The sequence below is a fragment of the Apostichopus japonicus genome, chromosome 4, assembly GCF_037975245.1.
Source record: "Apostichopus japonicus isolate 1M-3 chromosome 4, ASM3797524v1, whole genome shotgun sequence".
In the NCBI taxonomy this organism is placed as follows: Eukaryota; Metazoa; Echinodermata; class Holothuroidea; order Aspidochirotida; family Stichopodidae; genus Apostichopus; species Apostichopus japonicus.
Window position 1 is genome coordinate 16747498 of NC_092564.1, and position 15646 is coordinate 16763143.

The 15646-nt window shown below is 39.6% G+C and overlaps 1 protein-coding gene across 2 annotated transcripts in view; it reads left to right on the top strand.

The window, feature by feature from the left end:
• LOC139966621 (uncharacterized) overlaps positions 1-15646 on the top strand; it is a 72008-nt gene that overhangs the window by 50090 nt on the left and 6272 nt on the right. For both annotated transcript variants that reach the window (XM_071969845.1, XM_071969846.1), the window contains exons 40-51: positions 626-900; positions 1380-1536; positions 1696-1973; positions 2211-2364; positions 3209-3477; positions 4254-4407; positions 5238-5509; positions 6185-6338; positions 6980-7251; positions 9007-9160; positions 9580-9878; positions 10674-10836. In XM_071969845.1, the coding sequence (XP_071825946.1) occupies positions 626-900; positions 1380-1536; positions 1696-1973; positions 2211-2364; positions 3209-3477; positions 4254-4407; positions 5238-5509; positions 6185-6338; positions 6980-7251; positions 9007-9160; positions 9580-9878; positions 10674-10820 (2585 nt within the window). In that variant the 3' untranslated portion in view covers positions 10821-10836. The remainder of the gene's footprint in view (positions 1-625; positions 901-1379; positions 1537-1695; positions 1974-2210; positions 2365-3208; positions 3478-4253; positions 4408-5237; positions 5510-6184; positions 6339-6979; positions 7252-9006; positions 9161-9579; positions 9879-10673; positions 10837-15646) is intronic.

The following is a 15646-nucleotide window of genomic DNA, read 5'->3' on the forward strand; positions in this document are numbered from 1 at the left end:
TCAAACACTCTTTGAATTCATTAATATATTTTAACCTTTAAAATTTGTGTGTAAAATTTCCCCAATGTTTTTTTCTTCCTTTTGCTCATGTTTGATTATTTTTACCTTATGCGTATATGTTTCATACTTATATTGTTGCAATGCGACTTCCATTAGCAATAAGGGATTGTTTTTGCTGTTCTGAGTAAGATTGAGTGATCTGAAAGAAAAAAAAGGGATCAAGTTTTTATTGAATGAATTACTTGTACGGATTCAGGGCTGAAAAAGACTTCATCGGTATGACCCACTAACAGATGGGTTCCCTTCTCTTCGTACTTTCTCTTTAGGTCTCTTTTCTCTGGGTACTTGTCAGTGCCTCAGATCTCAAACCATGTCATAAACAAATGTGATGGGGTTCATCCTTTGGACAGAGTTGTCAATTCATCTCTGGAGAATTCTTTTGTTTCAGCATGAGGGTGTTAATTTAACTATTTTTTAACTATGATAGTAACCTTTGATATGTAAAAGGTCTCACCCATCTGTTATTTTTTTTTATCTCTTAAATTTTTGCCTCAAGATTTGAAAAGATTCAAGAATGTGTTCTCTTCATTTTATAACACTCTTCTTGATCATTATAACTTCAAAGCCCCCGAAGAGGAAGAGGAAGAGCCGTTGGTGATTGTCTCCACCGACATCACGCCAGCTACGCTCTACATCGCCGAGGAGAACACCGTCTACCCGGACGTGACGGTGGAGTTTGAAGGAGAGGAAGGAGTGACCGGGACAGACCTCTGGGAGATGACCATCTTCTTCAACAAGAACGGGGACGGTTCTGGTAAGAGGACATCGGAAGCGACAAATACACTAACACAGAACCAGAAGGACCAACCTCTGGTCCTCACAGAATCTCTAGTGTTTGAGGTTTGTTTGAATATTCTTCCAGTAAGAAATGCAGGCCCTAGCATAAGGTGAGTGGGGAGGGTGTCTGCCCAAAGCCCGAGGTCAGCTAGGTGGTCCAGGGTAATATGTTGTATGAAATATTATCATGTTATCATATTATACTTTAAGGAGAAATGAAGTATTATAAAATGAGGCCCGGTGATAGAGTTGTGTTCCCTAGGCCCCAACTTGGCTGTCAAGCCCCTTCCTGGCCAGTTGTAAGACATATCAGAAAGAAGAAATGGTATAGCTTTTGCAGAATAAGAAAGTTGAAAGCCAGTTGATAGGAACAATGAAATTACCACTATTTTCTCTGAAGATGCGTACAAGTTTTATCAAATTTTATCTCGAAAGGAGCATGATACACATCAATGTATATCGTCTGTTCTCTGTGACAAGAAAATTGCAAAGTTTAAGAGGTTTAAATTTTTTTTGTCTTTGTTCAACTTGTATTTGAAAAGGAAATTGAGAAGGATCTAGACCTGACGGAAGCCGAAGGATGCGGCAAATATAAATACATCTGTGCGGAAATCAGGAAAGATAATCCTAGTCCACCATTCGAGTTCGAGAAGAAGAAACCGTCGTCCACTCTAGGATGTGCCAAGACAAGTTGTGACAGTAAGTGGCATATTCCCCCTGCCTCCCCACATGCAACCACTTTCATCTTCTATCCACCCTCATCCCCCCTCCCCTTACGAAATTTCTGTCTTCTCATAAATGATGCAAGTTCTAATATATGCGTAACATTTCACTCTGATCTCAATTACTTTACCCCAGTTCGTGAAATGCCCGAACCCACCGTCCAGTTTGCCTCTACACAACCCACCCCGGTTACCATCTATGAAGAAGAACTTAATGTCGTGAACACCGACGTGGTGGTTACTTTCAACGAACCAAACACGGACCCAACCGTAGCTGGAGAGGACCTGTGGCAGATGCAGGTATGGTTCAGCAAGGCAGAGGATGGACAAGGCTCTAGCATCGGAATGATCGAAGCAGCTCTTACCGAAGAACAAGCCAACAAGCCAATCGATTTCTCTGACTTCACATTTGAGGTAAAAAATTATGACTTGTTTATATTTTCAGTTTGGGGCAAAACACGTGATGAGTGGTCGGGGGGGGGGGAAGGGGGTAGTGGCTGTGAGTGATTGGAGGAGAGGTACAGGTAAGTTTCATAACAGAACACATAACCATGCATTTGTTGAAACTAAAAAAATTAAAGCTTACTTTGGTATGTTTTTGGTGTTGTCATTTAATTTTTTGTTACTTTTCTTTTGATTTTTTTTTGCTAGGGGGTAGAAGGGAGAGCGGACCTCAGAACCCAGGGATGCGGCAAGTTCCGTTTCATCTGTGCTAGAATCAGACGAGATAATCCCAATCCCAGTTACGAACTCGTCGGCAAAAGTCCAACGGCGACGACAGGATGTGCACCAGTCGAGTGCCTGCGTAAGTAGGCTTATATCACCGTCACTATGTCGAGTACCACAACCTCGTCGATTGTGATATTTTTCAAATATTATTCCTTGCTAAATACCAAAACATTGATTTTCACTTTGCTTGATTAATTAATGTGTTATTATTATTATTTTATTATGATACAAAATTATTATATGACAATATTTTTTTGTGGGGGGGGGGGGTTGGGGTTGGGAGGATATGTAAATTCCCCATTTTTGTCTCTATCGATGTTGTTGCTAAAAAGGTACCAGGGTGACAAAAGATTTATAATCCAGTCTAGTCATTCCTTTCTGTTAATTTATCAAAATGTGTGTTCAGGGGCAGACAGAGAATTTTTAGAGGCATAGGAATAAGCAGACTAACCCATATGGGTCCTTCACCAGAAAACAATTAAGTTACATTCTGAGGCATATGTAGGCTATAAATGAGGTTTATAATTAGGTCTACTTGCAAGGAATATCCCATGAACTACTAAATTTTTTGTCGGAGGTAGGAAAGGGGTGTCAGTAACCTGTCTGCCCCCTTTTTCCCACAAACACACTCTCTGAATACTTGCCTAATGTTGTGGTTTGTTCACTCCTGAAAGAAATTAGTCATATTTAATGACTTTCCTCAGGTGTATCAACCTTCAAATGAGTATATCTTGGAAATGAAAGAAAAAAGCTTTTGGAAAAAATTTAAACAGACTTTGAATGAGATTACCACACACTACAGATGTACCGAACACCGGTCAGATAGGTGAGGTGTCCGTAGTACTCTAACCATTGTAATAAAGTTTTCTTCAATGCTCCCACATCAGTTCTGTTTTCTTCTCTATCCATTTTATATACAGGTGGACGAGACCCAACGGTTGAGTTTGCCTCCGTCCAGCCCACAGCTGTGCAAGTGTTTGAGCTCTCAGAGACGACAGTCACAACCACGGTGACGGTTACATTCAACGAGGAGAGAACTGATGAGGTGACCGGCAGCGGCCTCTGGCAGATGGATCTCTGGTTCAGTAAGTCCCCTGATGGTGCAGGCTCCAGCAGTGATGGTGTCAGTGATGTACTCTCAGTTGCACAAGGAAGCCAGCCACTTACCTTTGACAACTTCCAGTTTCAGGTGAAGAGAAAGATATATTATTATGATTATTATTATTATTCTGTAAAGGGTTTAGCCAGCAATTTCTGGTTGAGGCACACCCAGGTCTAAAGAAAATGGGGAGAGGGGGGGGGGGGTAGGATAACATGTTTACAGTCTTGTTTAGCACAGGGTCAATTATGAATGGGACTTGAAAATATGGGATTAGGAACAAATAAATTCTCATCTTCATAGTACACAAAAATAAGAATGAATGGTACAACAAGGGTGTATGTCAAGCTATTGTTCCTGGAACTCAACATGATTCTGGGCACCTCTGGTGGTATATATATATATATATATATTATATATGTCTATGTATGTTGTGTATATTTAAGTATATGTAGATAAATATACATATATATACCTATATATTTCTCTCTCTATATACATATGTGTATATATATATTAAGAGAGAGAGAGAGTAATATATAGATATACATATGTTATTACAAGTTTAAATGCAAAGTCAGGAAAGGGGAACATTGGTCTGGCAGCAAAACTCTTAGTCTTATGTTGCAAATATCAGCAACAAATTGATGATATTATGAGAATGTATAAAGCTCATTGCATGATTTGTAATATTAAGTATGTGTCAAAGGTCATCCAGGGAGAAGAAGGAACTTTTTGTTTCATTTCGTAAAGTATGTCATGTGAAAATGCATGTATTGTGATAATTTTTAAAATCCCCCCCCCCTCCCCTAAATAACTTTACTATTGATATTATCAAATATTTTTCTGGCTTTGCCTTCCCGTAGGACCTTGAGATTACTGCTGATTTGAGAGACTCTGGTTGCGGCAGGTACCGGTATATCTGTGCTCAGGTCAGGAGGGATGAACCAGACCCAACATACAAACTATTAGGCAGAGAGAGGTCAGCCACGGTAGGCTGTGCGGAAGTTAGATGCGATAGTAAGTGAATTCTCACCACTTAAGATTTATTGCCCGATAATAATAGCTTTTGTTTTCCTCTTTATTTCAACTACGACAATAATAAATAACAACAATATCGAGAAAGTAATAATAACAGCAATATCAAAAACTAAATTAAGCATTCACTCTGAATTTACAGGGCTCTAAGAACGGCAGGTATGAAAGATATCGAAGACATTGTTTTTATACACAGAAGACCTGTTGCTATTAGAGATGTATTTTAGATCCTCCTGCAAGCAGGAACTCGCGAAGAGGCCATCATTGGCTTATCAAAGCCGCAAGCTGACCGAAGTCAGTCTCTTAGATTCATATTTAACGTCCACGATTATGAATTGTCTACAACTCTGTAACTGGACGACATACATTAATCTTGGAGTGACTCGAACCGGGGGACTTAATGATTGGAAGGCACCGGCGTTAACCACTGAGCTAACACTCCACAAATATCCAGAGATAGAGAGGACGAAATACATACAAAAAAAGAAGCTGTCCTATCTTGTGTTGTTGACTGAGATATTTAATTCAAATAGATTTTTATGTATATTTGGTTAAAAAGTTAACAGCATTTCCATAATTTTCCTTTGAGCATTCTCAATTTTAAAGAAATTATGCCAAAATATCCTTCCTCTTTCTGGCAAAAGCATCGATCTGTTACCTCCAAACAAGTTGATTGTCATTTCACCAGAGGAATGTTCACTAGGTCAAACTTTTTGGAACATGTTTTGCCTTGCTATCATTATCAAGGCCATAACCACCTTGCAGCTAATACCCTACAATGAATCATCATTGTACTTACATATTCTCCACAGAGAGTCAGGATCCAACGGTAGAGTTTGCTTCCGTATCGCTGACCGGCGTTACGGTCTACGAGGAACAGGAGAATCCCGTCACGACGACCGTCTCCGTAGACTTCAAAGAGGACACCACGGAGGAAGGTGTCTCCGGGTCAAACCTCTGGCAGGTGACCCTCTGGTTCAGCAAAGCCGCAGACGGTTTGGGATCCGAGACGGACAGGGTCGAATCGGCTCTTTCGTCGGCCCAGGGTGCTCAGACGGTCAATTTTGATAACTTCCAATTCGAGGTTAGTCTGTCTATCTGTCAATCTGTCTTTCTGACTGCTCCATTTAATTAGTGAATCGCTGTTTATTTTGGCAGATGTTGATAATATCGACGGTTTATGACAGAAGGAAACGAACACAGGTCTCTGAGTCCTCTGTTGGTAGTAAAGGAATCTCACGAATCACGTTTGGTTATTCTTCAGTTCTTCGTTCCTTTCCTGTAATGGGAGGAGTGTTTTTACTCTGTTAACCACCAAGTTTCCATGGAAAACTGGCTTTCAACAACTATGTTGTATATATTTAGCTTAATTCAATTATATATCTATGTTGTATTTTATGATTAATTCTGAAAAGGTACAAATTATACATCAAAGAAGTAAACCAAAAAAACGATTTAGTGCTAAACAAAATAGAATATACTCTACAATGCAATACACAGAAGGATAAGACTTGAAAGAAATTTGACATTAATAATAAACACATAATCAAAATTCCAACCCTCCTACTCTACCCATCTCCACCCACCCATAAAAGGTTAAATAAGTAGAAAGTAACAGTGTATTTTTCTGATCTGAATGAACATAAAGAAGGCTTGGCTTTTCATAAAAGTATGATTTATCTGTTAAACCTTTTCTCCAAACATTTTCAAAAATGTTGTAGAATTTATTTATCTGTAAGTTTTATTGGTTTGTTCCCAGGATCTTGAGATCACCGCTGATTTGACTGCCTTGGGGTGCGGCAAATTCAGATACATTTGTGCTCGCATCCGCAGAGACAACCCACAACCCAGTTACATTCTCCTCAGTCGAACTTTGGAATCCACAAGTGGTTGCGCAGAGGTTCAGTGTGAAAGTAAGTTTTTATGCTGGCTTTGAGTTATATCAGAAGTAATTCAGTAAATTCTTGCCATGAATGAAGAGGGGTTTTTTTGTCTTGTTTTTTGGAGCCAAGCGAATAGCAAGTTTCAACAATTGTGTAGAATGCTATACAGCGGTGTACATCTGTAGAACATCACCAGGGTAGGGACAGCCTTGTGTTTTTACTCAAGCTGCAGGTTTTCAAGGTTTACTAGGTTGTATTTTTTTTTTTTTCTTCAATTTTTTGCCTTTTTTTTTTCTTCAAGAATAAGTTGAAAACTTTTTTTTTGCATGATTCAGATAATAATGATAAAGGGAGTTTATATGTTGCTATCAAGTTATTAATGAACCAAGTTACTGGGTATTTGATCTTAGTCCCAACTGTGCACGGTTATTTATTCGGATAGTGAAATCTTCATATAAATTACTGCCTTAGACAAGGTGCAAGCATTTGGAAGTTAGCTGATCATGCCGTAAATGATTACACGCCTGCTATTAATCTGAAGAACCCTACTATAAACGATGAGCTAACCATTGTCAATTTCGTCTGAATTGTAAATTTTGTTAATACAATACACACAGTAACAGACCGACAGGTTTTTCCAGCATTTCTGCTTTCTTCTTTCTTCTCGTCAGGATCCACCCTAGAGTCTGCCCTGGTCACATCTGTCACAAATACTCCTGTCACAATCTCTCCGGGGGAAAATAACAGGGTCACCACCGACGTCACGGTCACATTCGACGGCGACGAGACCGGCGTGATTTCCGGCAGCAATCTTTGGAGGGTGGAGGTGTGGTACAGTAAGGCTGCAGATGGTGTTGGATTCAGGAGTAGCCTTACAGACCAGGCTCTGAGTTCTTCCCAACAGAGCCAGAATATAGATGGCAGTTACACCCTCCAGTTTGATGTAAGTTTAGCGAATGTGAGGGCATAAGTCATCAAATGCGGTGGTTAACGCCGATGCCTTTCAATCATAAGGTCCCCGGTTCGAGTCACTCCCAGATTAATGTATGTCGTCCAGTTCCAGAGTTGTTGACAATTGACAATTCATGATCATGGACTTTAAATATGAATCTAAGAGACTGACTTCAGTCAGCTTGCGGCTTTGATAAACCAACGATGGCTTCTTCGCGAGTTCCTGTTTACAGGAGGATCTAAAATACATACATACATACATACAAATGCTGGAGCTTTGAATAATTCATGAGTCAGTCAAATACAGTAGTACCATTGCTGATACTATGCTAGGGCACTATTTAAAACTCACCACATAAGGATTCTAATATTAATCAGGTTTTCATTAATGTAGGTATTTGCTTGAACATGTTTTTCTTGTTTCCTGAAAGTGGAAAAGATTTGTTTTCCTTGTCTGTGGAAAGTGGAGAAAACTGAAAAAAATTACACGTCTAGTTAAATCATCTACAGTACCATTCATTATATAAAGGGAAAGTGAATACGTCGTGAACATTATAGTCCTTGGTATTCCACCAACACCACACTTAGGGTGGCCACTGTCATGACATCAAAATGGAGGGGATGTACACAGAAGACCCTAGTAGATGTATGTAGGGATGGGATAGGTGCTTATGTACGATTTACCAAGACATTGATGTGCACATATATAGTTTTGTGTGGGTGGTAGATGGTAAGCCATACAGACATGAAGTGAGATGATGCTATTGATGTCGTAGTGACCCAAACCAATCACAGTATTTGCGTCTAGCAATTTTGGACACCCCCCATTCTGGACTTTGGTGGTATGGTCCCCGCTAGTTTGGTCCATGCTAGTTAGGTTGACCTTATAGCCACCTAGAATGAAAGTTGATGCAATGTGGTAGCAATCTCTGCATCTCATACCTATAGCTGCTGCCGTACAGATAAGCCCTCTATCTTATATTGCACTGTCTTGTAACTTTAAAGGCATGCATGCATCATAGCCTATATAGGTATGTATGCATCATAGCCTATATAAAGGCATATTTGCATCATAGCCTATATATAGGCATGCAAGCATCGTAGCCTATATAGGCATGCATGCATCATAGCCTATATAGGCATGCATGCATCATAGCCTATATAGGCATGCATGCATCATAGCCTATATAGGCATGCATGCATCATAGCCTATATAGGCATGCATGTATCATAGCTATATAGGCATGCATGTATCATAGCCTATAGCTTAGTAACAGTTTGTCACACTTTGGTGCACCATTAGTATATACCTATTTATACTCCACATCTTATATTGTTCTGTGTAAATTGAGGGCCTTCCAGCAGCATTAAGGCTATTGGTTACTGGTCTGGCCTAGGAGCCTGGTCTGGGCAAGTGGTATTTATTGGCATTTAGTACATTTGGCAATATTGGGAGGCAATTGAGTGCAGTGGGGGGGGGGGGATAACTGGAGCCCGAGCGGATTTCTGAATTATTGAGAGCTCGTCATTCATGATAGCAGTCTTCAATGTAACACTTAAGACAATACCTTGAAATGATCATATAATGGTGTGGTGGTACATGTTACATCACACAGCAAGAGACAGGACTAACTATCTTGACAATTTAACAATCTTTGGACATGCTTGTATTGTGTGGGTGGTTGTCGGAAGATGTTGCATCACAGGCCTATAGCTGGATAACCTTTATTGATTTCATCTCTGACAGGATGCTATTGCTAATGCTGATCTGTCCGGCGTTGGCTGTGGTAAATATTTGCACGTCTGCGCCCGTATCAAGAAGGGTGAAGCCAATCCCGATTTTGAACTCTTGGACGAAGGCGTCCCCTCGACCACCGGATGTTCTCCAGTAACCTGCGGGGGTGAGTCAAACTTAAAGAGATGACTGCATTTGGCAAATAATTTTAACAGAATAGAATAACTTTTAATATTGCTCTTTATGCTATTAACACTGAATGAATCAAAAATGATTTTAATGCTCAGGCTTCATGGCCATTAAAGCTGCTAACATCATCACTTATAGCCCTGCCCCACCATTCCACATAATGATCTCAAATATGAATTTGGAGGTAGTCTCCTGCCAACCACCCCCTTGCCCCCCCCAAAAAAAATGAATTTGGTAATTGCATAATGGTCACCACCATAAAATGATATAATGTCAATTACTTACCCACTTTTTTCTTGGGGGGGGGGGGGAAGGAGGAAAAGACATTTAAATAGACCTAAAAAAAAAAAGGGAAAAAAATATATAAAGTACAACATTTGTCATGTTTTAATACAGAAGCACCTCAGGAGACTCCTCACATCACCCCTACGGCCATATCAGTCGTCACCCTTCCGAGGAGAGACACTCTGTCAGTTACCGTCGGAGAGGTCAATAACATAAGACTGGACGTGAGCGTGGATTTTGACCCCTCGGATACGGACGACGTCTCCGGTACCAATAACTGGCGAATCATCGTCTGGTTCTCTAACGAGGGTAACGGCGTCTCAGGCTCACGCATAGCAGAGACGGAGGACACCCTCACGACACAACAGAAAAATCAACCTCTCACTGCTCCGGGACCTCTGAGGTTCCAGGTATTAAAAAAATATCTCATAAATCAAAGAAGAAAACAAAACCAAGAAAAGAGCAGATCAAATTTCACCTAACGCTTTGGGCTTAACTGGTTGTCATAACGACAGATTAAAGGAGACCTGAAAGGGAGAAAAAAATCTTGGTTTGTTCTGACCTCATGGAAATTATATGGTATCTGAGTTATAGGCTGCCAAGTGTTAAAGGTTAATTCCATGTCCCCCAATTAGACTTATGAACATACACACACAAAGGAGGAGAAATGTGCAATCCTGCACCATGCACTGCCTTCCCCGGCATACCTCTACAACCTGTCAAAAGTGCCTCAAATGATGAGCCACAAGTGGCAGTGTAAACAGAACAATTTTCAGACATTTTGTCCCCACCATAATGTAAAGATGCGATAATAATTCAGGCTACTAACTGGCTAAATGCAAGTGGATTTTGCAGTTTGCCAGTAGAAGAAAAGAGGGCACTTGCATTTTTCTGCCAGTAGACATAAAAAAATGTAAACATCAATATTAATACAGTGACTGATTAGTGTGGTGGGAACTTTAGCGAGTAGATTTTTAAACACTTTTTATTATTTACCAAGTGGCTGAAATTTTGATATTCTTTCCCTTACCATGCTACAATTTTCTTTCTAACAAAAGTGACAATTTCCTGCAACACATTTGATTCTACTTTAGTCGATGCATTTTTCTCTTGTGTCTTATAACCTGGGTCATATTAGCTGTTATAGTTGTTGTTGTTCTTTTCTTTGTGAGGTTGAAGTTTTCTCACTCTTTAATGCTTTTCAGGGTGTGACAGTCCGAATGAATGTGGGCAACACTAAGTGTAAGCTGATTAGTTTTGTATGTGCCAGGCTGAAGAAGTTGAACCCAAGCCCTGATTACACTATGACCCCCAAACAAGTCTCAGGCTGTACACCAGTGGAATGCTCCTAAGAGAGGATATCTTAAGGTAAGATAATATTTTTAATCAATTGTAAAATGGTTTTATACTGTTGCGTCATATCCTTCAAGTCCTTTCAATGACTTTATGCTGTTTTTTTTCTGTTTTCTCCTTATAAAATTGAAATGATGATATTACCTTGGAAAAAATGGTTCAATTATGTGACAGGATGTTATTTTATGTTGGGTTTGTGATCGAAGGACTTTGTTACAACTAAACTGTGATTTCAGTTACGGAGGGGTCCTGATTGCATCAGTGAAAATTACTGAAAATTAAAGACTGTTTGATGTGATGTCTATGTGACATCACAAATTATGGTGGAATGTACTTATCTCAATCAAATGAACAAATTACAAAATTGTATATTTCAGCAACAGAATTAGCTAATAAGATATGTTCCTTGCTATTTGCTCTGTTATACAAATTTTTGAAACTCCAGATTTTTGTCATCCCTTTAATAAATATCACATTTTAAGATAAGATGGTGTGAACAATTCGTTTTTGTTGTTGTCTGTTTGTCATTTTTCTGCAACTTGTTTAATAATTTTCCTGGACCAAAACCCATTCATGTTTTGGATTTATTTTGGATAGCTTTAGGAATCACAAATGATTTCAATTATATATATATATATTCATTTACATTTGTCGTTTACTCCATTATTTACAAAGTCTGATCAAAAGTATCTCTTTCGAGATCCGGCTTTAGATCATGTTTGGACTCTAGAGTAAGGCAAATACGTCACCAAAACAGAACTAGTAATGTTCGATACAGGTGACAAACGCCTACAGTGGAATTACGACCTTCCTTACCAGTTTCGAACCTGGACATACAATCAGCGTCCATAGCCTAGTGGTTAGGGTGTCCGCATATAAAGCGGGAGGCCCGGTGGAGGCTGGAATTTTTGCACTGTTCTGGGTTTTTCAACTCATTACGATTTCAATTATATAGACGGACAGGCAACAATAGCAGTCTGGTTTGGTTTTTCATGTCCTTCATCTAAAAGCCTTAAATTTTCCCTTCTTGACAGCACTAACCAGTTCTGGTATACTGCCCCCTACATCTATAGACCAAACTGTTTTCTAGATTTTCATCAATTTTCTGTGACTTCTTAGTTAGTATCGCAACCAGCTTTATTGTAGTCATATTGCTTGTGCTAAGTGGTGAGAGCGAGGCTTAAATGGTGAAAATATATATGTGTATAAGTGTTGTCTGTTCTGTTACGTCTGACAGTAATAACCATTAACATTGTCAGAAGTTTAAGGTCAAACTTTCTGGAGTGATTGTAAGTTATTACTGATCAGAGCAATCTGTTTTCTTGGTTACTCAACTTGCTCCCCTCCCCTCCCACCCCATGCCCCTTTTGACTTGTAGTCCTATCTCATCCATACAGCACTCATAAAACCACAGTATCTGTAAAGCCAGGGCTACACACAATACTTGTGGGTTGCCATGAATTTAGTTCAACCAGCTGTGGAGGAAGGGGCACCATTTCCCCACCCCTCTCCTTCCCCAGGCAAATCTAGGAAACATTCACAAACAAGAGAAAATCTGCATCTCTGACACCTCAGCCCATCAGCATGCAGCATCCTGCTAATAACTCCCACTCCAGAGTTTTGATATGTAGAGATAACCCTGTATGAGTTACCATTTACAACCCTGCAACTGTCCATTGTACTCTTGAAAGAATTGAATGTTGATTGTACATGACTGGTGACCTGGACTTACGATGGAACCAAAAATTGCATGGTCACTTATATGTTGTTAAAGTTCTCTGAGACTTCTGCATACCTGTTAATAATTGCTTGCCAAAGTCCTTTTTCTGGAAACAACCCTGGAAAGTCATATTTGGAAAGATTATTGATAATTGAGAAAAGAAATGAGGAGGTAGTACCTGGTAGGATGTCTTTCCGCCATTTATTTTGTTATATCTGACCTGTTCATCTACCAAATGTTATATCCTAAACTAATAATGCTTAAAAATGTCTTCCTCATCTGTTCCAGCACCCCACCCCCCAACATTCTCTCCACCTCCCCCAACATTCACTCCACCTTCCTCAACATTCTCTCCACCTCCTCCAACATTCTCGCCCCTCCCCCAACGTTCCCTCCCCCAACTTTCTCTCCACACCCCTAACATTCTCTCCACCTCCTCCAACATTATCTCCCCTCCCCCAACATTATCTCCCCCTCCCCCAACATTATCTCCCCCTCCCCCAACATTATCTCCCCTCCAGCAACATTCTCTCCCCCAACATTATCTCCCAATCCCCCCAACATTCTCTTCCCCTCTCCCAACATTCTCTCCCCCAACATTCCCTCCCCCTCCCCCATCATTCTCTCCCCTCCAGCAACATTCTCTTCCTCAGGGACAAGATTCTACTTTAGAACTCACAAAATTGTAACATTGATTTTGTTGTCATGGTTACTCTTCCTTGGCTCTCTAAATTGCTGAGAGTTGGCTTTGAGTACCCAGTAGAGTCCCATTGCATCCCTGGGGGAATGCTGGAGGGGGGAGGGGCTGTTCAAATCAAGAATTTAATGATCTTTGGGACAATAGGGTGTATTCTGGATATGTCACAGCCACTTAGATATAGAGTTATAATTTGATACTAGTGTTCTGTGTGGGAGTAATCATGGTTTGTACTAACTGTGTTAGTTTGAGCAGGGAGTTGTTATGAACTCCCTGTTGAGGCAAATAAGTTCATATCTGAAGATTGCAAAGAATCCTTGATGGAGCCTTGAAACTTGTTGTTATAGTAAACACTTGGATATCTGACCTCTATTCATTTCAGGGGCAGCAAAACTCAAAGATAAGAGATATATCTGACAATATCATCAGAGTATAAAAAGATGTAAAACCACCCTACAGTGCTTTGTTTGCCAGTTGGCAATGTATCACTTATAATAAGGAAAAAAGGGGGTTGGGGGGGGGGGGGTAGTTTGAGAATGGAAACAATCTGTTTTCTTCAGAATTTCACTAAAAACAATCCAATCATTGCTGAATGCAACATGGAGTGCCGTTTTCTCAGAAAAGGGATCAATTTCATAGGACAATTTTACAATTATAATGTGTTTTCTTGTTACTTTATATAATGTAATAAATAAAACACAGATATGGATCCGTCTGCTACTATTTCATGTTTTTAACTTTTATATCTCATTACTCATTACCATCCATACCTGGTAACCCCTACCTTGTCGGTTTAACTGACAGTTTCAAATTAGGGTAAATTATGCCCATGCTGGTCTAAATTGCCCATGCAGTCCTATCATGAATGTGTCTGCTGTGAATAATATTATTTCTCGTCTGGCTAAACAGATCGGGGAGAGCACATTACCGAACAGACTGTGAACTTGACATTCACAAACAAGAAAAGGGAACGGATGATTTTATTTTTGCTGCATATTCGTTATTTTTAATGCCGAGTAGCTATGAATCTATGTTGTCCACAGCATAGATTATCTCCTCGTGCTGGATTGACGATGTTACCAGACCAATAAACACCCAGTCGACAGGAACACGTCTGTAATATTAGGTCATTGGTTGTGACTATGATATCAGACACTCTTGACCTCCTTACCACAAATAAAAAAAATGATTTAAGGCTGTCTATCCAGCTGTGTTAAAAAAAAAAAATTTTAAAAACCTTTTTGAAGAGAAAAATGTTTTTCAGTAATTTGTAAAATACTCTCCTAGCTTGCTTAATGGGTGTGAAGACTCACGCACATGCTGGTAATCTGACATAGTTTCGAATGAGGTGTAACAGAAGTGTTAGACACCACGAGTTTGGGGGGAGTCTTCAATGCCTTTAACATTCAATCGACCAAAACCTTTTATTTATAGTTAGGGACAAAATATTGCGATGGGGTTTCAAATAACAGTGCTGAATAATTTTCTCTTCCATATAAGTGTCACATTCTCAGCTAATCCCCTCTCAGCCGTATCCCTGTTAAAAAAGGCTGACAGCTAATGTAGTCATCAGTTTTGACCAAAAAACAAACACTGCTACTACACCAAGAGAGCGTTGAAACAAAGTGTGTTTGACCTTGTGCCTATATCCCCACTAGTTTGCTGTTTCTATGGCTGTGCTGTTAGTGGTAAACATTTTTTTAGAATTACTGCCACAGCGAGAGCCAAGGCCCTTGATATGGATGTATGCCATGGACTTAAATATCCTCATTAAATTTCCTGCATTTAAGAGGTCATGATTTATAGGCCAAAAACAAATTCTTCTACCTGCTGTTTCCTCCTCATCTCACAAGGTCGTTCTGCGATGTTATTTGTGTTATTTGATAATTGTCACCCACGGTTAAGTATGTGGCATGCCAAAGAGCTCACAAGAAAATGTTCTGTAAGGTGCAAAATTTAATAAATGATACATTCTGTGGATATGACTATGTGTTCCATATGATATGTCTATGTTCTATATGAAACGTCCATATTCTATGGATACATCTATGGTCCAACATGCTACATTTATGTTCTCTATGATATGTCCATGTTGTTTGGATATGTCCATGTTTTGTGCATTCATCCATGGTCCAACATGGTACATCTATGTTCTCTATAATTTGTCCATGTTCTATGGATATGTCCATGTTTTGTGGATTCATCCATGGTCCAACATGATACATCTATGTTCTCTATGATCTGTCCATGTTCTATGGATATGTCCATGTTTTGTGCATTCATCCATGGTCCAACATGATACATCTATGTTCTCTATGATCTGTCCATGTTCTATGGATGTATGTCTATGTTTTGTGCATTCATCCATGGTCCAACATGATACATCTATGTTCTCTATGATTTGTTCA